Source organism: Coturnix japonica, chromosome 1 (genome assembly GCF_054131305.1).
Source record: "Coturnix japonica strain WE chromosome 1, WE-NBRP24, whole genome shotgun sequence".
NCBI lineage: Eukaryota > Metazoa > Chordata > Aves > Galliformes > Phasianidae > Coturnix > Coturnix japonica.
In genome coordinates, this window is record NC_140663.1 from 84,661,785 (window position 1) to 84,687,730 (window position 25,946).

Genomic DNA, 25,946 nt, shown 5'->3' on the forward strand with positions numbered 1-25,946 from the left:
TAGAGGTCCAGGGAGCTTTGTTCAAAGCAGAGGTAGATGGAAAATCTTTCCCTCCAATACATATGCCCTCTTCTGAGGAATAGAGTTAAGAAAACTGACTTTTTTTTTCTTTTTTTTTCTTTTTTTTTTTTTTTTTTCCCCCTTATTCTATTTGGAGGACTGAACTCCTATGGGGTAAAGAGCTGATTGTAAAAAATAAATCTTAGTTCTAGTGCATAAAATCTTGCAGTCTCTCTCTTGCTTTTTGAATTCAGTGATAAGCTCCAGTTGGTGCCTGTGTATCTTGTGGGGAAGGGAAGGGAAAGCTGCATCCAGCAGAAACCTTAGCCATTATGCATCTTGAAAGAGAGAATTAGAGGTTTTCTTAGCACATCACATGCACAGATAGATGCTAAAGATGAAATGGTACTGAGTGGGGATGTGTAATGAAGTGTTTGTCAGTGTGGAAGCTTCAGACACCAAGAAATGATGGTCCACAGGCTGTAAGTGCTTTTAATGAGACAATTGCCTGCTTACTTGCTTAGGTTTCTTGTAGTTGCATCTTCCACCACTGGGGTTTTGAAGGATGAGTGCATAGAGCTCAATGAGAAGGTTACAAAGAAAACCCACTCTGCATTTTGAGAAATATTTAGAAGCTTAATTGGTTTCAGAGCATAATACTGTTGACAGTGCATAAATAAGAGCTATTTTCTATTTATCTACATACTGTTCCATTCTTTGAGCTTTATCTATTGTGAGTATCTTCAGTACCTTTTCTTCTCAAAAGCAACCCTTATTTTTACTTCCAATCTGCTTTCACAAGATGCTGTCAAACATCTTACGTGTAAGAGGAAAAATAGCACACTTTACCCTCCAGCAGGTTTATGGGAAGGTGCAGGGGGAAAGGAAGACTTGGCTTTAAATATCCAGTGTTAGTAATTAAAAAAGAAAATAAGGTAAACAGGTCATCAAACTTAAACATTTCACTTGGTTTTCCTTGCGGCCTTCTGCTAATTTGGTAATCGTTTGACGAAGCTGAGTTCTGTGGCTCTTTCTGGATACAGCAGAGCACAGCTGATCCTTAAAACAGTTGTTTTCTTTCAGAATAATATAGCCATCGCTGAGGTCACAGGGGCTGTCACAGCTGTACTCTGACTGCAGAGTTATCAAATGCATTATTTTATGTGGCATACAAGCCAAATTACATGCTGCCGCATCCTAGCGCCTTCAGAATTTAGCTGTGCTTCTGCTGCACTAGAGCTACATGATGTGACAAGTAAGCTTTCCACTAGCTTCCTGGCAGGGTTAAAATCAACAGTAAAACAAATACATGGTTTCTAGTACTTGTGAATAATATCTCATTTGGATCTTGATGTGAAAGGAGAATACAGTAAATTTCAAGTGACAGAAACAAATTAGTTCAATTTCTCAGGTCTCAAACCTCATCATCTTTCATGAAACACCTCTGACAGCTGTTGTGGCAGCTTGTATCTTGGGGGGAAAAATACAAGCTGGAGTGCATACGAGGTCCATTCAGCTTTTCTGGGACTAGGGACCATGCTCTGGGAGAAGCAGGGTTTTGGAGGAGCCAGCCCATGAGCATCCTGTGGGATCGCTCCTCAGTCATATACTGCAGACTGAGATCGCTTCCCTACCCTTTCTGGAGAAGGGCTGCAGAGGCTTCTTTGGAGAACCACACTGCCTAAACTGTCTTTTAAGTTAATTAAATGTCTAACATGACAGGGAAGAAGGTGCACAGCCTTAGTGCTTGAAGCACAGTTGAGAAAAGATGTGGGGACAGTATGCTTCTGGGGGTGGAGGAGCACGTGCTGAGGCTGGAACTTCATTTGGTGGCTCTAAACCAAACCTCAGAAAGCCAACCACCATCAGCAATGATATGGGGGCTCTGGCACAAACTGCATGGATAAGTTTGGTACTCAGAAATATAGAGGGGTTGTGCCTGGACAGGCATGTGAGATAAAGATGAGGTCATGAGCTGGGATTATCTCATGTTTCTAACAATAGTAGAAGGACAACCAGCTGCGTTTTATGAGATAAACTCTCAGTAGACCCTACTGAAGTGGAGTCCCAGAGCACCAGGCTCTGAGACCCTAAACACTGGAGGTGCACTGACTACCATACCATTCCCTTGTCTTGAGTGTGCAGTGGCAGAGGGCACATGATATTGGCTCACTGTGAACTACTGGACTGTGAAAGTGTCTGGCCTGCCAATGGGGCATTGCAAGGGCATAACACATTAAAGTCCTGGGAGAGGGCAGGGCTGGAGCAGAACTCAGCTAGTCGACATAGTATGATGCTATGAATATTTAAAGCTGCCACCCTTTGTTCAAAATAGCTTGTCTCTGTGCTGAAGGCCTGTGCTACACTAACAGAATTATGGAGTTAGATTTTCCATCTTACTGACAGTAGGGACCAAAATCTGTTTGTCATTTACTTAAAACTTCATCTGTCACTTAGGGTTGCTTTTTATTTATTTTTTCTTCTTTTTAAAAATGTGTTTCTTTTATCTACTTCAAGAGTGTATATTTTCTTTATATTTAATGTAATACCTATATGCTTCAAACTAAGCAGCTCTGCAAATGCCAGCATAGTCAGGGCTGCAATGAGTATATGCTACCTCTTTCTTCAGAGCAAAACTGATCCTGAAAGATCCATCTCTTTAAAACTTGGGCAATTTGTGCTCCCAGTGCTACTTATACAAAAGAGTCATAATGTGAATGCAGAGTCTTGGTGCTTTTCCTTAAATACAACAAAGGTGATCTCAGTTATATAAATTTATACATGTTAAAAAAAACAATGAGTATGTTTTGCTTATATGAACAAAAGCTCTTAAAGATATTGCCTACACCGCACAAGCTTCTGGAAGGCTTTCTTGAAATCTTCATTAAAGATTGTGTAGATTAGAGGGTTAATAAGGGAATTAATGTATCCCAACCATGCTAGGAAATTAGACATGTCTTCTGAAATGTGACATCTTTCACAGGTGTTCACAACTACTTCTTTTACAAAAAAAGGGAGCCAGCAGATCACAAATGCCCCCAGGATCAGACCGAGAGTAGTTGCTGCCTTTCTCTCTCTTGTACTAGAGATTCTCTGTTTTTTCCAAGACTTCTCATGCTTAGACTCAGATCTGGGGCTTCGTATGCTGACATTGATTTTTTCACAGTCCACCAGTGGATCTGATGTCTTCTCCATTGTGCTGGGCATTGAAGTCAATTTGGTGCTTCTCTCACCTGCGTCCAAAAGGACTTGTCCATTTACCTCCTCCCTGACTATCCTGCTGACACTTCTTCTGTGAAATGTCTTTGCTGCTTTGTAAATCTTGTAATAAAGGATCAGAATCAAGGCCAGGGGGATATAGAAGGCGCCAAATGTAGAGTAAATGGTAGAAACAATGTGGTCATGTTTGATGATGCATTCATCCTCCCTGCTGGTTGTCTGGTGCCGCCAAAACAAAGGCGGCATGGAGATAAAAATGGATATGATCCATACTACTGCAATCATGATACCAGCATGCTTTGGTGTCCTTTTCCGTGCGTATTCCACAGCATCTGTGATTGCTCTGTAACGATCCAAAGCAATGGCAGAGAGATGCAAGATGGAGCACGTGCAGCATGTAATGTCCACACTCAGCCAAATGTCACACACTACTTGCCCCATGATCCAAGTCTCCTTTACAATGTAGACAATGCTGAAGGGCATCACTAGGACTGCCACAAGAAAATCGGTCACTGCAAGAGAGCAGATCAAATAGTTGGCAGGGTGGTGGAGTTTTCTTGTCACAATTATTGCAGTCATCACCAGAGAATTGATTGCCGTTGTCATTAGCGCAAGCACAGACAGGGTAATGGAAATGAGAATCTTGGATGTCACCCATTTGAATAGTTCTTCTGATGTACTGTTTTGTTCTGTTGAGTTGATTAAATCCATGTTCCCTTTTAAAGGTGATCTTTACCAATAGAAGTTACCTGTTGGAAAAATAAAAATATGCATCTTAAGTTTGCAGAGAATCTTCCATTTGTCATCTTAAAAGACTATAGGCTCCAAGCCTACAGGAAACTCAAACTTATTGTTAGAAATGATTCTGGCTCCAAATGGAGATTTTCTTGGCTATCGCTATGCGGGATGCTCTGCCTCTTTCTCCTTGGTCACACTTAAGTGAAGGTCATGTTTGCAAAACAGGGGAGAGAAGCATGCAGTGGTCCTGAGATGGTAGGCACTGCCCTGCAGGGTGATGCAAATCATTGTAGGGGACAACCACATCTGTTCCTAAAGCAAGAGAGTGACATTAGTGCTGCCTGCAGGGTGCAGAGCCAGGCCTCCTGCTAATTGCTTATTCCAAATGGATTATAGTTGGTTCTTGAAACTGATTATACATGGGCAATCTTGTCCTAAGGTAAGTACTAATGTTGCTTCTATGCTAGTGCAATCTACACTGCTGAGCGTAAATACCATTGAAATACATGTAATTGGTAATTTACATTAGCAATATAAGTACCATTGAAAACCTTAATTTACAGGAATTTAGTGAAATAATTCTTCTCTCTATACAAACGAGCTTTTTCCTATCACTATGTGACTCCCTGCTTGTATAGAGAAGCATGAACTCTTTCACTTGAGGCACTGTTTTCAAGAGGAAACAGAAAAGTGAAAAAATGTAGTACAAGTAGGAAATGGAACAGTTATGAATTGAAAATTGCTGTCTTCTTGTGTCGCTCTAAAATTGAACAGCAAACAGCTGAATATATCTTCAAGCTTCAGATGGTTGACTTATCATCTAACTGAAATATATGTTGATTAGACTTATGACAGTGTCATCACTTTTCCTCAGGTTTTGCTTTTCTGTGGCTGCTGCCATAGTAAACTGCCCAGAACTTGAATGCTGGTTGTTCTCATAGTGGCTATCTTTATGGAAACAGTACAGTTCCTGTATGGCTCTGCAGGGAGTAAAAGGCAGGGAAATACTGATAAAATGAACTCTTGGTTATGTTCTGGAGAAGTGCTGTTCCACCCTGTGTTCTTATCAAAAAGGATTTCTGAGCACTGTAGTAGGAACTGAAGTAGGAGTTCCTAACTTGTTTGGACTAGAACTTGTAACTCACAGGAAGAAGATCAGGTTGGGTTTCACCCTTCTTGTGTATGGATATTCTGCTGGGTGAACCTCTTGGTGGTTTCCTCTGTCCAGTTCTGGACTAGTTGTACTAGGAGAGTGTGTTGTGCTTCTGTAGCACTTGGGTGCTATGGGTAGTGGAAAAAAAAATAATTATGTGACTTCCCCCCCATCCAGGAAAAATGAGCATCATTAGCATAAGCTAATTTAAGCCTTTAGGTATTGTGATGAAATGGCTTAAAAAACCTCATATATTGTATATAACCTTTAGTCCCTTGGACCAATTTTGTTTGATATTCTAACCAGGGCAATGCTTAATGTGCTACCGGGGTGGCTTAAAAAAGGTTTTTATCATTGCTTGACCCCAACCCTTAATTGCATGGAAGGACAAGGAGAGGAAATACATTTTATTTTGTGTTATGTACCAACACTGAGCAGAATCTTGTCCTGTTTATGAGCTGATTACAGCATGCACGTGCTCTCTTTCTTTCTCCATGCCCCTCTCTCTGAACTTGAAATATACTTCACATGTATAAAAATATATCATTCGTCATGCCGGTGTCACCTTAAAACCTCCTATATCCGCAGTAATTGCTCGGTTGCAGATATGTTTGTATCTTGAATTCTGCCTTCCAGTGAAGGAATAGGCAGACATAGTATTATCTAGTGAATGCTCAACCTCTGCAAAAAAAAAAAAAACAACCCACAACAACTTTATCTCCCTCCTTGTAAAAAAAAAAAGTTTATTGGGAGAAGCTGAGTATTCTGTTGATATCCAGCAGTTGATCGTATTTCCGAACAGCAACTCATTACTGTTAATTACATTATAAATTTCTGGCTCTTTAAATATTAGTTCTTAATTGCAAGCCAAAAACAATTTAGATATAATGAAAGCTGATTAATAATTTTTGAAAGATTATTCACTCCGCTAATACAGAGTAAGGAAAATAGTGTGTTCACAGAAATGGTGTGTAGGAATAAGTAGGTTTCCTTATAGTGCAATGATTTGGAGGCTCTTTGTAAGTGCAGTGACAGCAGTGCTCTTACTTGGTTCTCTCTGTCATTTTCAGATTTTCATCTGGTGTGTTCTGATTTCATTCAGGCTGATACCATGGACCCTCAGCAGAATTGAAGACTGCCATCCCAAGGATTAATTGCTGCTGTTATATAGATACTTGTGCCAGGGTCTTCTGTTTACAGGAAGGATGTAACCTGCTCTTTACTGGTAGCCATTTGGAAGTACAACTTTTTTCTGTGGGGAATGTTAGGACCTTCAGAACCCCAGCAGCAGGTGCCTGGGGCATTCACTGTGGGCAGACCAAGGAGCATGGCTCCAAGGGACTGAGCACATTCTGGATCTGAAATATACTGGAGGAGGAGGAATAACTCATAAGATGTTTAGGTTTTGCAGTTCAAGTCTCTGTTAACTGAAGTTATTTATCACCGAAGGTCACAGCAGACCTATTTCTAGAAACACATACCATAAATTACTGCAAAATTACAGATAAATCAATTGAGCTAATAACAACTGAAGATAATACAGAGTTCTGCCTAACAAGCACCCTCTCAGGAGAAGCCCGGGCAAATAGATATGCTTTGAAGCATGCCCTGAATATCAATATAACACATGAAGGAAACAAATTTCAAAGTCCTAGAGAATACGTGCTTCCAGCTTAGAAATGCACAAATCCATTTATTGCTTGAACACAGAGACTTTGATTTGTTACAGAATGGTAAAATAAAACAAAAGAACAACAACAAAAAGAAAACCTGAGTCCATTTCTGTGCCTTCAATGCAAGGCACAGATGTTGTGTAATAAACCTGCATTTGGTGCTTTTCTTAGCCATGTTACCAGTCTAAAATCCCTGTGTTGGTAAAATGATCCACTGTAGTAAGTTTTCAGTCAAGCACTAACAAAGACGATGCTTGCTTTTATTTTTTGGACAGCGCTTCAGATTCTTTCAGCCAACAGAAATAGTACCAAATGGTTAAATTGACAAACTCTGAAAGGCTTAGAAAGTTACCACCTCAGATGTGTCTACTGCCATGTTACTGTAAAATTGAGAGGAGGAAGGTTCTACTTCCTCTGAATCAGCTGAAATGCAGAATTGGAGGGACTGCTCACTCTACCAGAGAAGGAGAACTTGCCTTGTGATGCTGGGTACTGTTAGAGTATTGTGAGAAGCAGTGAGAAGGTGTTAACCTCTGGCAAAGAGGCAGAGTAGAGTGCAGAAATAGCTCCTGTCCTCACCTCCCTGCTATAATCAACTCACCTTCATGTTTCCTACTGAGGCCACGTGAATTGCAGCATGCTGGCTGGCTGTGGTTCCTTTGGCACATCTCCCTGCAGAAGTCTGTGGTCCTTCTTGTGCTACTCCTCCAGCATTACCAGGTGCTCTGTGTTTTCCAGCCTGCAAAACACCAGATACTTCAGTCCTGAGTGTGATAACCCCAGGTAACAGAGGATAAGGGGAGTTCTGTTCCTGGGGCAGCTCCTGCAGAGGTACCAGCAGATCTGTCTCAGCTCCAGCTGGTAACAGAGCAGAATGCTCAGGAAAACCTGCATGGGGAGTGGGGCTGCTGCATGGTGGGGGGGTGGGGGAGAGTCTGTGATGCTCTCCTCTTTTCATTTGCCATGTTCTCTTCTTAGATCTGTTGGGTTGCAGTGTACTCCATTGCTGCTTGCCAACCCTGCTCGGAGGATACCTTCCCTACTTGTTGTCATCAAGTCTGTAGCAACTGCTGCATTTACTTATATGGAAGAATGATGTTCAGAAAGTAATTATGCATTCCTTGCTGGTGCTTCTAGTGATGAACTTGAGGGTTTGTTGCTGTGTGTTGTTTTTTTTTGGTTTTTTTTGTTGTTGTTTTTTTTTTTTTCCTTGTCTCCTTTTGGAGAATTAGTCACTCATCTGACTTTGCTCTTTATTTTGTGCCCCTCTGCCATCTGTTTTAATCTAACTGATGGGGATAGGGAGGGGAAGGGGTAGGGGAAGACAGTCCCCTAGCCAGCTCTCTGAGAGGCAGGAAGGAGGAGCAGCAAGAATGGCATAGTTCATAGTGTGACAGGATTGCTTATGTAAAACAGTAAGCGTGCCTTCCAAATGCAGCTTCAGTTGTTGGGTAGATGGACAGTGAGCGTGTTTTGAATTTGAATATTTTGGCTGGAGAATGGGAAGCATTCAAACATTCTTAATATTGCAAGGGGAGATAGCAGTGCTTCATCTCTGTAGTTCATTGGATCACAAAACAGTTCCCTCTCCAGTTTGAGGCTGATCTGAATCCACAGTTCAGACCTCTCAGGGCAGTGGTCTGGGTGTAGTTGTCCTGGGAAACAGTGCCCTGTGGCTGCTGTGTGAATAAATGTCTGTGAGAAACAAAGCTGTGTCTTGGCATCCCACCCTCTCTGTGAGTGCAACAGTCTGCAGTAACTCTGCGCTGATAAATTCCTGTGTAACTGTGATCAGCACTCCATCTATAGAAGTACATATCCCCTTGGGTGGGTGGTCAGGATCTAAGCTTGGACCCTCCAGATGTTTAATTTAGTTTGCGTCTACCAAACAGTTTGAAATCTTCTTTTCAACCAAGAAAAAATATCTGTATTAGAAAAGGATGGTTGAAAACTTTTCCTTCCCTAGAGCTGGATGAAAAAGAAAAAGCAAGGTTTTTTTTTTATTATTTTGTTTTAAGTTTTGAGGGTTTTTTTTTTTTTTCATGTTTGCTTTGACAGTGAATCAAAGTGATTATTCACCCATCTCTGTCTGCAATTTGTACAGCTAATTTTGTATTGTGCAGGAGAGACTTGCTTTCGTGTATATCAACTAAATTTATACCACAAAGGGAAAGGACAGAATTAATAACAAACAGAAATAATAACATATTTGTGTATGTTTCAAATCACTGCCCTTTGGATAAAGATTTGGAACGTGCAGGAGTGATAAAGCTGTGTTGGAGCAAAGAGGTCGAGAGGTAGCATTACTTCCTTTGAATGGTAACAAAATGCAGCCTTGTTTCTCCCACTTCCCACTCATCCATATGCTTAAGGGCCAAGTGTTCTTTGGCAGCCATCTGAAAACACATGCATGCACTGCTGTAAGTAAAAAACCTTCCTAATTGATATGCCTACCTTTGAAAGTCTAGTATGAGAAGGGGTTCAACTTTGAGGAAAAAGGTCTACTAAAGGCTTGTCAAGCTGAAAAATCTGGCAATAATCTTGTGCTTTTTAGCACAATTTAGATAAATTTAGATTAAATAATTTAGATTAAATACCAGTAATAATGGTGCACTTTGGTTAATAAGCATTTTGGTGGAATGCCTCCTATGTTACCTGGCTTGGACAATGTGTGCACCTTTTGTCTCGCTTCCTTGGATTTTGGTCCTAATTCAATTAGTCAGATTAGTCACTTGTAGCTCACTGGAGTTTCTGATTCTATAATAGGCTGTGTCAGCCTTTTCCAGGCTTTATCTAACATGTTTTTTATTATAAAAACTGTGAAAGCTTTCATTGTGCTTGAAGAAACTGCCTTGTTTACTCTGGGACAGTAATAATACAACCTATCTTCAAATTTGTCTGGAACAGATCTCTATTTCAAGTTGGAAAATAAGAAAACGTTGTTGTCAAACCTGGGCCAGCAATATTACGTTTTTGTTTCTGCTATGTGCTCACCGAGACAGCTCTCAAGAAGAACTGGGCTCAGAAGAATGGAAGAGGAGCAAATGTGACAGGTTGGTGTTATCCTCTGCAGCAGGGATTCTGCACAGCAAAAATAACATTAAGAATCTGTGGTTAATTGCTTCAGTTTGGAGAGATGGCCAAATTCACAAAATCTGCAATCTTATCTCTGCCCTTTGCCTATATTTTTTGTCTTTCCATCTGCCTTTCTGTCTGTTTTTCCTCTCTTACTACATACTTCCCAGTATTTTGCCTCACACTTCTTGTTACAGTGTCATCTCTATTCTGGCTCTTATGTCAAGATCGAAGGTCTTTCCCTAGGCTTTGTTAGCCCTTTATGATTGAATAGGCCTATCACTCAGTAAAAAGTGTGCTGGGTTTGTGCTGAGCAGCAGTTCTCTAATGCCTTCTTTATCAGGATAAACTGATACAATCTGGGCTATTTCCTTTGAGTCATGAACCTGGAGTTCTGGCTGAGAAGTATTTTAAGTAAAACAAATAGAATCAGTCCTTAAATTGATGGGCTTGGGAAGTGGGAGCAAGTGTAAAAGTCTCAAAGTAGAAGTGGAATTCAGAATATTTTTTACCCAGTCTCCCTGGAAAGGAATGGGAGAAAAGGAGTCTAACATGCTTCCAGAAAAACAAGCAGGATGTGCTGAAAGCTTTCTTAAATGGATGCTTTTGGAGGCTTTGTTTAGAGGATGTTGCCACTACTATGCAAAGGAGAATATGCCACGGAGGAATGACACAAGAAATTGTGTCCAGCCCAAAATACTGGTATGGACTCCTGGAAGAAGCAAGTAGAGGGTGGCCTTTCTAAGGTACATAATGCACTAATCTTCCTTGAAACTGTTATGCTGCAGTTTGGCGTGGAAAAAGTGAACTTTGAGACCAAAAGTTCAAAGCTTTTTGAACTCTTTAGGTCTTTAGGTGGAAGACTCTTTAGGTCTTTAGGTGGAAGACTGGAGAAGTCTTGTTAAGTGCATCTGAGATACTTGTGTAGAAAGTGTAGTTGTCAGATAAAGTCTCAACCTGGGAATGTGCCCATGGGTTTTCATTTCAGAAATAACTACAGTGTCAGCAAGGCAGACGGGCTGAATCACTGTGCTCACACTGGCATGTGGTGGACTCAAAACCACACAGCGTAGCAGTGCTTTCTTCCATTTTACAGCTTTCAAATAACCTGCAGCTGTCAAGTGTGCATTTCCCTTTACTGAATGTCATTATTGCATCACAACATGCTCACTGTTAGAAGTACGCGTATTTAAAATGTCAGCTATGGGTTGGTCTGCATAAAATCAGAACAGTGAACAGGAGAGCTAGGAGGATGAGGGAGCCAGAGGGGGGAAATCTGATGGGGAAGCTGGGGGAAAGAATCTGAAGAAGGGAGGGAGCACCTGCTGCATACTGCTTGCATGCATGTATGTTCCACAGCGCTGTTCAGTCACACTGAATGTATGCAAATACAGTGACTTCTCACAAGAGCAAGGATGCCAAATAGCTCATCCATGTAGTATCATGGAAGCTTGCATTCAGGACTTTCAAGCAAGCTGGCATGCTGCCTTGACAGGGAGCAGATCTGCTGAGTGAGGAGGGCAGGCAGGCAGCCAAAGTAGCCCAGCACTGTGCCCAGACCAGAGGAGCTCTGGAGCTGGTCTGTGGCTCCTGGGGCAGAGCTAGCTGCACCACTTCTGTTGGGCAATGGCTGTCTCCACAGTCAGCTGGCATCATGGCTTGTTAAATAATTCCTGGGAGACTTTGGCCTTGAGCCTATCCTCATGGCTATAACACTTTTAAGAAAGCTAATAGCAGCAGAATAGTGTTAAAATGTGTCCACACTCCTAATTCAGAATGAAGATTTAGCTTCCCCAGGAAGCTTCCTGGATGTGTCGGGTCTCCTGTTGCAGACACTTCCATTGCTGAATGAGGCCTTAAGCTCCATAACACTTTGTGAACTTGTATTCCTTCTTGATAGGCAAATAATGGGCTGTCACACACAGCTTTTTCCTCTGCATAATTCTAATGAAGCTGTGACACTTGACAAACAGCACAAATGACTGTGAATGGCTGCTTAAAATTAAAGCAGATGAATCAGAATTAATTATGAAAAATGGAGTTATTGTTGTCCCAGGAATTTAGTTGTTTAACACCTTACTATTATTAAATAGCCATTGTTTAACAAGATTATCCAGCTTCAGTTGACCCCCAGAACTTATTAGGATTACCATTTCAGAGCCTTAAATGCTTTATCGATAAGAAATTGTTTCCAAACAAAGTTTCAAAGACTGTTATTCTCTCCTCCTCTCCAGCCCCCCTTCAAAATCAAGTGATATTGCTTTTCTAAAATCTTTTAAGAAGTAACTTTGTGATTATGAAAACCTTCAGTATCGTAGATAAATTTAGATGTTATTTTATACTAGGGGTGCTTCTAGTCAGCACTGCAGCTCTTTGTTTTCTACGCAAGGAAAAAATGTGTAGCTTCAAAAGATGGTTGAGCAAAGTTATCTTTTAGATTTAGATTATAATATTTACATAAAAAGCAAGAATTTTAGCAGCTCTTTTCTCCTTAAGCTATATGCTATGAAAATGAAGTTTGTCTTTTTATGTGATAAGGCTATTTATCTGTAATATTGATGTGCACTTGCAATATACTTAAAAACATTCCACCAGGTCTGTTTTCTAAAAGGAGCTTTGTAGCATTTAAAAAAACAATATTTTGGATCAGATGAGGACAAGTAAAGTTAATTTGATGGTGAGCAGAAGCATCAAACTGTTTTCTCCTTGTTGCCCAAATCCATAGAACTTAGATTAATGCTCTGAGTTGCTTTAGGAGAGCTCAAAAACCTCTAGTACATTCTCAGCAATGGCATGCTTTCTGTGGTCTCTGGAGTTTCTGAGAGAGAGAAAATAAGAAAATAAGCTTTCACAAAATAACATGGTTAAAAAGCATTGGCAACAGACAGTTGCAAAATGGTTAATATCCCAGACATCAGAGACTGGAAGAAGCCTGGAAAAATCAAAGGCAAACACTTCTTTTCTACATAGCAGAGCATCTTTGTGCTTTGCACTTCTGGAAATGTTGAATTCCTTTCCCTGGCACGCTTGCAGTTGACCTCTTGCACTGGGAGGTTGTTGGATTTAACTATGAGCCATAGCATGCTGGATTGCTTTTCTTTCAGGAGACTGAAAAACATCAAATTATAACTTTGAATCTCTGCTAAAATTCGTCTTTGTCTTTACCCTTTGAAGCTGTTGAAATTTAAGGAAAAAAGCTTTTATCAGCACCACACTGTTGGCAAGTAATTAAAATGTAGTGTTTCACATTGTATGCCTTTATGCATATAGATATTGCATTCTGTTTTTTGCATATCATTCAACGTTGTATATTTCAAGAAGCTATTGCAAATCATGTTTTCTTTGTGTTTAACATGAGTCTTTACTCTCTGAAGCCAAAGAATATTTTAACGTTAACTCTTTCCTCAAGTCTATATACTTCCTTGCTCTTTTTTCTAATTTCAATGTTTCCCATTTTTTTGTCACTAAATATTGAAATTACATTCTGGGATCCTTTTACCTCCATGTTTTGATTCTAAATTTTTGGGACATAGCTAGGTCATATCAAATCTTTCCCTGCATAATCCAAAGATTTAGAAGCTGTTTTAAAAAGCTACAGCTCTAACTATCTAGAAAGTGTCTTCAGATAAACTGACTGAAATATCTATGGCTTCAAATAAAATTAGGATGTCTGTGGAGAAATAGCCAGACTGCTATTTGATGACTGTCTAAATTTATACGGAGCAACCATCTCTATCAAAACACCTTTGTGATATGTTTAAATTCATAAGCTTGAGATAAACGCACACACACACATATGTATGATATGTACATTATATATATACATACAGTATGAAGTTGAAGTCATCATAAAAAATTTCTTGCTCAGTCTAGCAGGGCACATGAATCGGCTTTTGCCTGCTTAATTTGCTATGGTAGGAAAAGTTGCTGGAATAGAAAATTGATGTATTTGCCGGTATCCAAATAAATCAAATATATTGTCTTTACTTTGAAGCCCTTTCTGTTCCCTAGTTGTTTGACTCCAGTTTTTGAGGATGAGAAGTTCCAGCAGCATTAGCTGCGGTTCCTGGGTTTGTTGCTGCTTCACCTCTACTGCAAAATCTATTATTCTTTCTGGTAATTCAGATGGATTGCATTAGGCCAAGCATGTAATCCTAGTATTTTCCTTCTGCACGTAATTTATTCTAGTCAATTTGTTCTCTCTATTTCAGATTTTTTTTTTTTCCTTCATTAGAAGGCGTATTCATGTAGTTAATTTAAGCCAATGCAGCTAAAATTGTCCACAAATCTTTGAGACTGCTGGATTGGTTTATTTTATTAACATTATACTGATACTTATTTCTAAAAACTCCAGTATGATCTGATTTGTCTGCAGTGTTGACTGTCAGTGCTCTAAATTCACTACAAAGCATATAACACTGCATGAAGAAAAACTTCATAAATCTCATGAATATAACCATCTATGAATCGATTAGCCTAAAATTAAATTGTAATTAAAACTTCCCAACAAACTATGAAAAACAGCAGCTTTCAGAAAACATATGACAAGTTTGTATCACAAAAAGGAAAAGTGCTCTGAAAATACTTAATCCCCCATATTTATTTATTTCTTTTAGCTAGCAGTGAAAAAATTGTTGCAGACCTTTAAACATCAAGAAGACTTCTCCTGTATCACAGCTGTGGACTAAACATAACATGGAAAGTAAATGCAGGACACTCAAGTAAGAAACAAAACCAAACCAAACCTCACCAAGAAAAACAAAATAATCATCCAATATAGTACAGAATCATTAGATTAACCTTATGTCATGATGAAAAGCGTTGCTGTAAGATGTGCTTCAGGTACACTTAATGGGATCAATAGGTTTATGTTCTTATTGCACTGAAATGGATAAAGCTTTTAATTTAGATAAATGGGTGCCTGACATGGTCTGTTTTTGTAGTATCTGTTGTGTTTATGCTGGGTTTTGACTTCAGTGGATATTAAAAGATAATTGTGTTTTTTTTTTTTCCTGTACAGAGTAGTGGTGAAGTTGGGTGCCAAGAAAGAAGTATGTTCTTTGTGCAGATGATGCTTTGCTTCTACAGCAATATCCAGCAAGAGCAGTGGATCTGTTAATAGCTTTCCATTGGCAGCACAGAAAATTAACTAGGGGGAAAAAAACTTAGAGCCAACACCATGCCCTTGAATAGCCCCTTTCCAATAGCACTTTATGGCTTCTCCTTAGCAGAGATTTCATAAATATTGAGGATGTATTTATCATCACAGATCGATGTCAGCTGTAGTTAGGATGGAGATGTACTTCAGTCTGGGCAGAACGTAAGTCATTTGTGGCAAAAAAAATAAATAAATGATGCAATGGATGGGAACTCCTTTGCTATAAGAACAGACTGAGAGAGCTGAGGCTGTTCAGACAGGAGAAGAGAAGATTCCAGGGAGACCTGAGAGTGGCCTTTCAGTATCTAAAGAGAAGACAGAGTCTGTTGTGATGGGACAAGGGGAAATAGTTTCAAACTAAAAGGGGGGAGAATGAGATTGGATATAAATAAGTTTTTTAATGATAAGGATGGTGATGTAGTGGCACAGGTTGCACAGAGAGGTGGTGGATGTCACAAAGACATCCAAGGTCAGGCAGGACAGGGTTCTTAGCAGCCTGATAGAGCTGGAGATGTCTCTGGACTCGCTTCCAACTCAAGTGATTGTATGATTCTTTGACCTTGGAGAGAACAACTTGTCTATACTATGTCTTTGTGCTCGCAGCTCTCTTCCAGAGGAAGGCCTTCTTGATGGTTGGATCTTATATGTCACCCCGCATAGTCATGTTGCAATAGTCTCATGCTATCATTTTATTGCAACTGTCCTGTAGGTATGGCATAGTCATCTATTCCCCCAGATTCCTTCTCTGAAGGAAGACTGTTCATCTGTCTGCCCCTTTTCCTGGCTTGCCTCCATCTGCTTCTGAGCACTGTGGCAAAGTGTGCCTCTTTATGGTTTAAAAGTAGATTGGGTAGGTTGGGTTAAATGCTGGCGACTGTTATTCAATTATAAGTTGATATCTGTGCCAAAATTGTTCTAGAAAGTTCCCAGTTGGGTGTTGGGGCAGGGCAGTGTCACACAGGGTTCCTTCTGTTACTTCAGGGCTGCAAAAAGGCCAGGAGATCTGGGACAAATTACTTAATTTTCTCCATATATATATAAAGAATGCACCAAATTTGTGCTTTGCAGCTATACTGAAAACTTTCAGCTTTCTAATGGCCGTTGAGCTGATGCATTGAAGTAATCAATACAATATGCTTAGGCTGGGAAATATCTTGTTCAAATAACTTGTTATAGCCTGTAGTTGTTCTCTGATCTGCCTGTGGGCCTGTTCAATTGGAGCCATTTAATTTCATCAGAAGTTTCTCAGTTGTTGTGGTGTGGAATGTCATTAATGACCCTCAGAAGGATGCTCAGTTTAAAGACATTAGCATAGTCAAAAGCTTACACATTGCTTGAGATAACCTTGAAAAGTCAACCGATTATTGCAAGTTCTGTTCTCTCTTACAAACCTGAGGTGAATAGCTGGAGCCTCAGGGGATCGCTATGAGCAGCACTGTATTCAGGAAAGCAACTGATCCTTCTGTTTTCTCCTCTCATCCCCTCCTGGTGGGACAGCTAAATCTGTTGTAGGCAAAGAGATTTTCTTCCTCAGATATAGCAGGCATTTTGAGAATTAGTTAAATGTTCATAAGCCCATCTTCCCCAGATATTTGTTTCCACCCAGTAAAATAAATACATTACAGCTGAGGCTTGTTGCCCTGAGCCATGGACAGAATCAGACCTGTTTTTCCCTGCCTGGCTGAACACTTGCTGGCCAAGGGTTAAGGTCTGTTAGCCTTAAAAGCTGTTAAGGAAAGAACTGATTGTTTCTTAATAATGCAGTGCTGGTAGCTTTATTTATTTATTTATTTCTCCAGCAAGATGTCATTAAATATCTTTTGCTGCTATGACAGTTATTGCAGAATATCTCAGAGAAGGGTATTGACCAGCCTTCAAAGTACAAGGGGTTGATATCTTGGAGATTTTTTGCTGACATGTAAGAGCAGAGAAGAGGTACTTGTGACCTTTTATTCATCTACTGAGAGTGTGCTCTCCTGAATTTTTGTGTGGGTAAGAAGTATGCCTTAGAAGGAAGCTCAGCTGTGTCACTGAATGTATTGTGCTAACAAAAATCTGCAGTACAATTGTTGAGAAGAGATATCTATATAGGAAATTGGTGGCAGGGGCCTTGTTACTTGCTCAATTCCATAGCACGACAGCTATTTTCCAGTCTGGAACTAAAACATTAGTTTCTTTGACTGCAACTAGATGTTCTACTTCCACTGTGTAAAAATTATAATAATAGCAATTATTTTTTTCAGGCTTCTTCATCTGCATGTATTGGCTGCATCGCAGGTTCATACTAAAAATAGTGGTAAAAACTATGATGACTTTCATATAGAAATGTATCTTTCTAATATTCTCAATTTACTGTGGATCATGATTACTGCACTTGCAATTTAAAAGCAGTTCTCTGACACACCTTTCACTGTTTTTACATAGGAGGCAATTGCCTTTGAAAAGCTTAAGCTATTCTATTAAGCGTTTTGATGTGTAATATCAGAACAGATAGACTTAAAAGTAACTGCCTTTTCGGTTGTTAAAAATGTTGCTTGGACCAATATTTGGATAATTTATCTATCAGAGAAGAGACTGATGAGCCTAGGAACTTCTTACTGTAGTAAAAATGTCAGTCCATGCCATTCTTGCTGTTTCAAGAATTCGCAAGAGTCTACTGCCCTTTAAGACTATTTGAGCATAACATAAAGACACATTCAGATCCTGTGTCCTCTTCAATTGTGATATTTATATTCCTACGTGTATGCTTCAGACACTAGAGAATTAATCATTCGGTTGGTAGGCTCTGAGGAATTCAAATATCTCCACCTGGACCTAGTTTTGTGTGGCTTAGAAATTGTTTTACCACCTATACGGAAGCTTCTAGTGCTATTGCTGTAGTCATATATACAAGAGTTTTTTGAAAAGACAACCAAGACTGCCTATATTTATTAACTTCAGCCAAAAGGCATAGAATCAACTGCTTATTTCTCCTAAAGCTCTGTTTATGGCCAGGGTAGAGCACATAAAAGTGTCCCAGACTCCATGAAAGAGGATGAAGAACCTCATCCACCAATATCTTGAGAGACTTTCAACACCCAATTGACTTCCTGCATATTTTTAAAGGACATTTAGTGTTGGTTAATTATTTAGAGCAATTGAGTACCAGCCTTGCTCTTGGGAAATAAGTTACACTTAAGTATCTCAAATTGTAGAGATTTAGTAGAACTGACATTTAATAGCATTTCCCTCATCTGCTGTATTGCAAACACTGTGTCAGGAGTTATGCTTTTGTTTGATTGTATATTCAGACTTAATGATACCTCTGTTTCTGTAGGCACTACTGCAGTTTTCCCACTTTTCCGTATGGTGTTAATGAAATGAACTTTTTCTATACAAGGGGTGTAGCCCTTCTTTCAGTGCATAGAATTACAGCAGAAATACTAGTCAGTGGCAATAGAAAGATCACGTAAGTGCATGTCCATTTATCCAGATTTCTTACGCGTTTCACAGTATCACAGTCTCGTGCGGGTTGGAAGGGACCTTAGAGATCATCGAGTCCAACCCCCGGGATTTGAGCCTCCTGTGTAGCAGAGCGGCACTTCTACCACTTGTGCCACAGGGGGATTCAAACCCAGGCCTCCGGTGTTGCAACGCGGCATTGCTACCACTGTGCCACCGGAGGCACAATTTGATCATCTAGATTATCAATAGCACACAATATTTTGGGTTATTGTTATTTTTAATATTAGCAATAAAGAAGCTGCAATTCCACCCTCCCAGACCCCTGCCAGAAGCTGATGAAATTAAAGCCAAGTTTTTTGTCTTTTGTCTTAATTTAAAAGCAGTGTACAAAATGATTGCTCTAGGTAAACTAAGTAGTTGGCTTTTTCTGTACTGTTACATTTGTAGTTCCGGCTTCTTCTCTGTCCATACAGGCAATACAAGGCCTCAAAATTCTGTTTCTACAGTTTTCAGGGTGTCTTTCCATGCAGTCTGATAAAGTGGTCTGATCTGGCTCTTTTTCCCCATCCATACCAATAGGCACGGAAATATGACTCACTGCTGCCAATTGCTGTATGGCCTTCAAGGAGTCTGAGCGATGAGCACCGTCCATTAACTCTGCAGCAGAAAACTCAGCAGCAAATCATTCCTGATGCATCTCCCAGGTAGAATCCCAGGTAGAAGGGCTTTTCTTTCTTTCTTTTTTTTTCTTTCTTTTTTTTTTTTTTTTTCCCCCCCCCCACAGTGCTTCTGAAGCACAAGGTAGAAGCCCAGCCTAAATGTGCTGAAATGTTACAGATGCCCTTGTTAGCTCTTATTTAGATTTCTTGAGGACTTCTTTTAGTGGAAAAAGCATAGTGCTTGCCCTATGAATGCAAGGTGGAATACAGACAACTTTGGGATATTAAACCTGTAGAAAGAATTGAGTGAAAGTGTAACGGGCAACAAGGTTACTGAAAAGCTCTTAAAGATAAGGAATTTACCGTTCAGATACTAAGAACTTACTGTTCTTAATCATAGAATCACAGAACTGCTCAGGTTGAAAAAGACCTTAAAGATCCAACCACAACCTAACCATACTACCCTAACTCTAACAGCCCTCTGTTAAATCATGTCCCTGAGCACTACATTCAAGTGGTTTTTAAACACGTCCTGGGATGGTAACTCAACCACCTCCCTGGGGAGCCTATTCCAGTGCTTCTGTGAAGAAATTTTTCCTGTTACCCAACCTAAACTTACCCTGGAGCAACTTGAGGCCATTTCCCCTCATCCTGTCAACAGTGAGAAGAGACCAATTCCACTCTTGCTGTAAGCACCTTTCAGATGTGGGAAGAGAGCAATAAGGTCTCTCCTCAGCCTACTCTTCCCCAGACTACACAGCTCCAGCTCCCTCAGTCTCTCCTTGTAGGGCATATTCTCCAGACCCTTCACCAGCCTTGTTGCCATTCTTTGGTTCCGCTCCAGCACCTCAATGTCCTTTCTTCAATGAAGTGCCCAAAACTGAACACAGTACTTGAGGTGAGGCCTCACCAATGCTGAATACAGGGGCAGGATGACTTCCTTAGTTCTTCTCACCACACCATTCCTGATACAAGCCAGGATGCCATTGGTCTTCTTGGCCACCTGGGCACACTGTTTGTCATCTTGGAGTTTGTGATTTCAGTCAGATGTGGAACTGTAGATGGATCAATATAGGTGATTTTTTTAATGTATAAGCTAGCATTGGGTTGTAAGCACTTTTCTGCCCCACCATTTGTTCAGACAACTAGAAAATGTCTGTTCTTCTAAAGCACCACTACTTAGGAACTTTGGAAGCACAGGGTACATTGAAATCAAATGCTGAACTTGATGCATTCCAATCATCCTGCCAAAAGACATCTCCTTTGAGGAAGGGCAATTGAAGTTTAAGTGCTTTAAGCTACTATGAATATAAATTCAGATATGGCAAATGAAAATATTCATCATGCCTTGAATAGGTCTGTGATAATTTTCTTAGTTTCTAGTAGATCATAAAAACAGAGCATCTTAATTAAAAACTGTTCAGCTGGTCAACATCTGTCATTTTTTCTCCAAGAGAAGCAAGTAGGAAATTTTTTTTTGAGAAAGTACCACTTGAGTTCTTTAATAGTAAGAAGACAGAAGAAGATCCTTGGGTTTTCTTGTTCCTGATGCAGGGATATCGGTTGAAAGTCTTTTTGCATAAAAAGACATAACCCAGGGATGTACCCATGAAGGATACTTTTTGTAAGAGTTCTTTCTAAGTCTTATCATTTCAATTAAGAAAACTATTTTTTCCAGAAATGAATGCGTGGCTGAAAAAAATCTGCTTCAAAGGATCAAGTTCTTCTCCTTGTCAAGGTAACCTGCTGTAGTGGAAATGCTAATTCACAGCTTGAAGCAACGACTGAGCATCAAGTGGAAGTCAGGGCCAACCCAGGGGAACTCAGGGCATCTGGAGTCGTTTGTGAGTGGAAGTGAGGTAGTTTGTAGATCCCAACCTACTTGAGGACCTCATAGGCCTTTGGAAAATGGACAGTTTATTTCTCTTATTTCTATGCCTGCTGCTGCTATGTCTTAGCAGGTCCTCACTTGCTGTGGTCTGGGACCTTGCTGCTTTGCTGTCTTGTGCTTTCCATTGTGTTAAACCTGAGCTTTGCTAGGATGTTTTTCCTTTCTCCATTTGAGATGGCTGAATTTAAACCGTGATGTAGGGTTATAGAATATTCTAGTCTGGACACACAGGGATCATGAAGTCCAACTCCTGATTCCACAAAGAACCTCCCAAAAATCAAAGCGTATGTCTGAGAGTGTTGTTCTGTATGAAATGAGATCCCATCAATGTTGTGCTGGGCAGGTTATCCATGCCAGATGATTGCAGATGAGTCATGAAGGGATCTGATGCTGTTCTTATTGCATTTGGTGTCTCAGCAAGCAAACTACGTGATTGAGGCAAAAGTAGTTGGTAAGCTATCTAAAAGCACCATTAACATTGGTGGCTTCCTCTCTAAGGCTGAAGTCTAACTCTGTATTTGACACTTAGTAAGCCTGTCTATTTTGGTAGAGGTAGGTGGAAGATTAAGGTAACCAGAATCTGGCTTTTTATTTATTTATTTGTTCCCCTTGTCATAGAAACCATCCCTAGACCTAAGCTCTTGGTACACTGAGAAATGTCTGTTTAACTTTTATTCTAATACAGTTGTACCTTGCTTGAGTAACTGGATGAAATAACATCGCATGGTTTGCATTTGTACAGTGGATTTGGAACTGGGGAAGTCAGCTAGCTGCCACAGTGATCACCTTATGTTCCTGTCTGGAAATGACCATTTCAGAGTTTGAGATTAATGGCCCTAGTGGTCACCTGTGTTATAAATCTCAAAGGGTAAATCACTGAATAGCACTGTGCCTCCTTGTTTCTGCCAGTCAAAAGGATTAAATATTTTCAGTCAGGAAATGAGTGGGAGTGAGAGCTGCCTTGTGCATCACTAGCATGGTTGAAAATGCATGTCTTCCCATTGCCTCTTTGTCCATGTACTGTGACTTGAAAGCCTCTTAGAGAAGCTCAGAGAAGCTTTTCTTACATAAAGACTTTCTGAGGTATTCAGAATTTAAAAACACCAAGCTGGAATATTAGATAGCAAGCTGAAAGTAAATTAAAACAAATCAATTAGCTGCAAGTGCTATTCAGAGAGTGTTTCAAATTAAAATAGGCACCTAAGAGCGTGAAGTATTCTGTCAAGTTATTGAACATGAGGGTGGAGAATAGACGAAGATCACTTTAGTACACATGTTCAGCCACATTAATTAGAGCAAATTGGTGATTTCCTTCTGTTGGGAACTGTTCTTAAAATTAGAACAAATCTCTAGAGAGTCAATTCTCTAACATACTATCACACAATTACAAGGGGAAATTTTAAGATTTCAGTTCCCTGTTGTCAAAATGGGGAGGGAATGCTGGGAAAAATAATTTAAAATACAAATAACAGAGTTGATTTGACTTAATGCAGCTATCTAACCCAGAACTGTTGCCCTACTCAGTGAGAAACAGGCATCTCTAGGGCACAGTTATTCTCATTCTAAAGTAAATGCTTCATTTTGGTCAGATGAATTGTGTCTGAAGGTGCTTATTTCTCCTGACTGGTAATAAATGGAGCCTATGAATCTTAATACAGACATAGGAATCTGCAGTGTGGATCTCTACAGCTAAAGGAAATGAATCCTGACCAAAGTACACCAATAATAAGAAGTTGGCAGAGAAATTTCCAAACAGAACATTTATCATGTCTACAGTAGTGTTACACAGTGGTCCAAGGAAGTTGTAGAACTGCCTAAAAAGTTATGGAGATTTCACATTTTCAATGCTTCTCCAATGCAAATCAAGGGCATGGAATATTTCTCATGATAAGTTTACCTAATCATGACAGGCAAATTTGTAGTGTTAATTCTGGGACCATTTCTCTTGGGAAATTTATTCCATAGGTGTTTGCCATCTACCTTTACATCCTTGCAGAAGGGAACTCAATGGACAGGCAGTAATGATCTAAGTCTTCATCTCATTCAGTCCGTGTTAACAATTTGCTTATTAGGTAGGTGCTTTCCTGTAATCCTGTTGACATTAAAAATCTAATTCTGTCTTCTAATTAGAAAATAGTTTATGTTGCCATTTGGATTTTATCCTTTTTGTATTAAGTAGTTTATCATAAGTGGGAATATGAAAACCTTAGATGTGATGCAGTGTCCCAGTATATGGAACTAAAGAACTTCTAGTGAGACTACATCACTGTAATTAAAATCTCAAAGGATTTATATGCTTGAGCACACCTTTTTAAAACACCATGGACAGTGGAATATGCTGAGGGCTGGTGTCTAACATACAAAGTACTGTGATTTCCTTCTTTTAAACTACACAAGCATTTCTAATTTCGAGGAAATGAAACTGCAAGTGGCTAAATTTTTTAATATGTCTCTATAAAGACTATGAATTGTGACTGCCTTCTCATCCTCTGCAAAGAACAATGAGTGTTGGAAGTCGGAAGCTTTAAATATTGGTAGCTTAATTAGAAAGTAGCCTAAATGAAAAGTCTAAGCATTTTAATTTATTTCCTCTGGAAATTTTTCTCAGAGGAAATTGCAGTAGATGTGTGTGTATTGGGAAACACTACAGAAACCTGGGCACTGGATGTTGCTCTGGGAAGCCTGATCTATTGGTTGGCAACCCTACCCATGCCAGGGGTAAACTGGATGATCTTTGAGGTCCTGTTCAACCCAGGCCATTCTATGATTTGCTGGCAGAAACTTTAACTATGAGGTGTTTGCTCCTTGTCTGCAACTTTGAAGTACACATAGAAGGAAACACTGTATGTATGTCTATTAACTTGGAAAATGGAAGACTGTATGTATAACAATCTTTTATTAACATCTCCTGGACATGAGCTGGGTCTGGTTCTATAATATATTGGACTCAGGGTTATCTTCGCAACATGGATTTGGTTGTGTTGCTCTTCCAACACTAATACTCTTAGGAGTTACTTAAAGTAACTTATATGTAATTCCTCCTAAGTGACACATGTATAGCTTGAAGAAGCTCCTTAGGACCATTATTTTAAAATAGGCAGTTCTACCTGGCGCTGCTGCAGGCTCAATAATGTGAAGCTTGTACTCTGTGTCTTTCATTTTACAAGCTAGCTTATTTAAGTTGCTGGCATTTGCAATAGGTTTCATAGGATTTCATTGCTTAATCTGTACTGTATTTATTTGAAGTAGCATTTTTTTAAAAAATTAATTATAGAAAGTTATTATTTTTTTAATTATATGCAGCTAAACTGGCTTCTTGATACTTTCACTTCAGCTATGCTTATTTTCTTAAAACTTTGTAAAATGTATTAGATAAGCCAATAGTTTTTATAAATTTATACTTAATTCATGCAGAAATGTTTCATAACTTTCTGTGCGGGAACTGTGCCTTTGACTGGTTTAAAGTTTCTTATTTGCGGATTCAATATTATAATATCATTTTACCACTGGAAGGGGGATTGTTGGAAAAACATCTGCTTAGAAAAGACCAAACTTTCACTTTTCTCATCATCACGTTAGTGCTATTTTTTTCTATGCAGTTACACAATCTCAAAATGTTGTCTGAAAATTGCTGTAATTTTGGCTCATTCCTTTGGTTTAGAGATTGGAATTTAAAGGTGTGACTATTAGACTAGTGGGAAGCATTGTTTTAATAGAAGATGCATAATATTTACTGAATGTTATCAGATTTGATTATCCTGGCAAGCAAAAGACTTCTCATTTTTCAAGTAATAGCTTGGATACATTTGTTCCATTAAGAAGTCCCTCAAATACTGTACCATGTGATAGGACTAGAGGGAATGGCTTCAAGCTGCGTCAGAGGAGGTTCAGGCTGGACATTAGGAAAGACTACTTCTCTGAAAGAGTGGTCAGGCAGTGGAATGGGCTGCTCAGAGAGGTGGTGGAGTCACCGACCCTGGAGGTGTTCAAGGAACGTTTGGACGTTGTGTTGAGTGACATGATTTAGTGAGAGCTGTTGGTGATGAGTGGATGCTTGGACTGGGTGATCCTGTGGGTCTTTTCCAACCTTGGTGATTCTATGTTTTCAAGCTCCTCCGTTGCATTGATGACCTTGTGTATAGGGAGGGGAACTTTGGTAGTTACAGTACAGTTACTCTGTGTTCAAAAAATGGTTTCTAAGAGACTTCTAGGACTTGTGCACCCTGAAACATAGGAAGCTTCATATTTTGAAACATCTCTGCCCTTCCTGCTTCACCTGAGAATGGTTCCTTGTTTAAGTCTCCCTTGAACTGACTAGTTTTTATCATGTGATCTTGGAACTGGCTGTCAGAGGGAGCCAATAATCAAGTGGGTGATGTATAACTACACCATAGGAGGGTAAATCTTATTCATTTTCTATGGAACCCTGATGAATTTAAGGCCCAGAGAGTATCTTTATCATCTTCAAATCTTCTGGCACCTAAATCCCGTCTGGCATGCTACAGTGGAGGGTGAGTGAACAAGGTTTTCTGCAGTACTAACACTGATTTGCTAACAGAATATAAATTATTTAATTATCTTATTTGTTCTATTTTGAATCCTATAAAACTCATTTCTACAAGACAGCTACTGATTAACATAACGTTACAGCATGAAGCAGTAGAAGTGTGACAATAAATATTTGCTTAATGCATTTTTGTAATAAATTTAACTGTTTTCAGAGAGGCAATTATATGACTGCATGATTTTTTGTTGGAAATTATTAAAGTATGGACAATCTTATTAATGTAATGAATATAAGCTTATAGCTAATGATACACAATGGGGAAAACGAGATTATTAGGAAGACTGTGTGTGTATATGGTGCAAGTTATCCTTAAGTACAAATCAGCAGATAAATTTGCTAAGTAAGCACATTTTACAGGCTTGAAGAAGT

At 39.5% G+C, this 25,946-nt stretch overlaps 1 protein-coding gene and 1 long non-coding RNA gene across 6 annotated transcripts in view; one reads left to right on the forward strand and one right to left on the reverse strand.

Moving 5' to 3' along the window:
* Positions 1-466: 466 nt before the first annotated feature.
* HTR1F (5-hydroxytryptamine receptor 1F) overlaps positions 467-25,946 on the reverse strand; it is a 109,037-nt gene continuing 83,557 nt past the window's right edge. The window contains exons 3-6 of one of the 5 annotated variants that reach the window (XM_032448369.2): positions 16,408-16,519; positions 9,778-9,864; positions 7,385-7,522; positions 467-3,968 (exon numbers count right to left, since the gene is read on the reverse strand). In XM_032448369.2, coding sequence (XP_032304260.1) covers positions 2,830-3,930 — 1,101 coding nt within the window. In that variant the 5' untranslated portion in view covers positions 3,931-3,968; positions 7,385-7,522; positions 9,778-9,864; positions 16,408-16,519 and the 3' untranslated portion in view covers positions 467-2,829. Of the gene's footprint in view, positions 3,969-7,384; positions 7,523-9,777; positions 9,904-16,407; positions 16,520-25,946 lie in introns of those variants that run through there. The other 4 variants (XM_032448371.2, XM_085527222.1, XR_014938790.1 and 1 more) reach the window with 4 other exon arrangements.
* On the forward strand, positions 9,713-14,993 carry LOC107322190 (uncharacterized). The gene is made up of 3 exons (XR_014938802.1): positions 9,713-9,836; positions 14,475-14,579; positions 14,879-14,993. It is a non-coding gene; the product is annotated as an uncharacterized LOC107322190 (long non-coding RNA).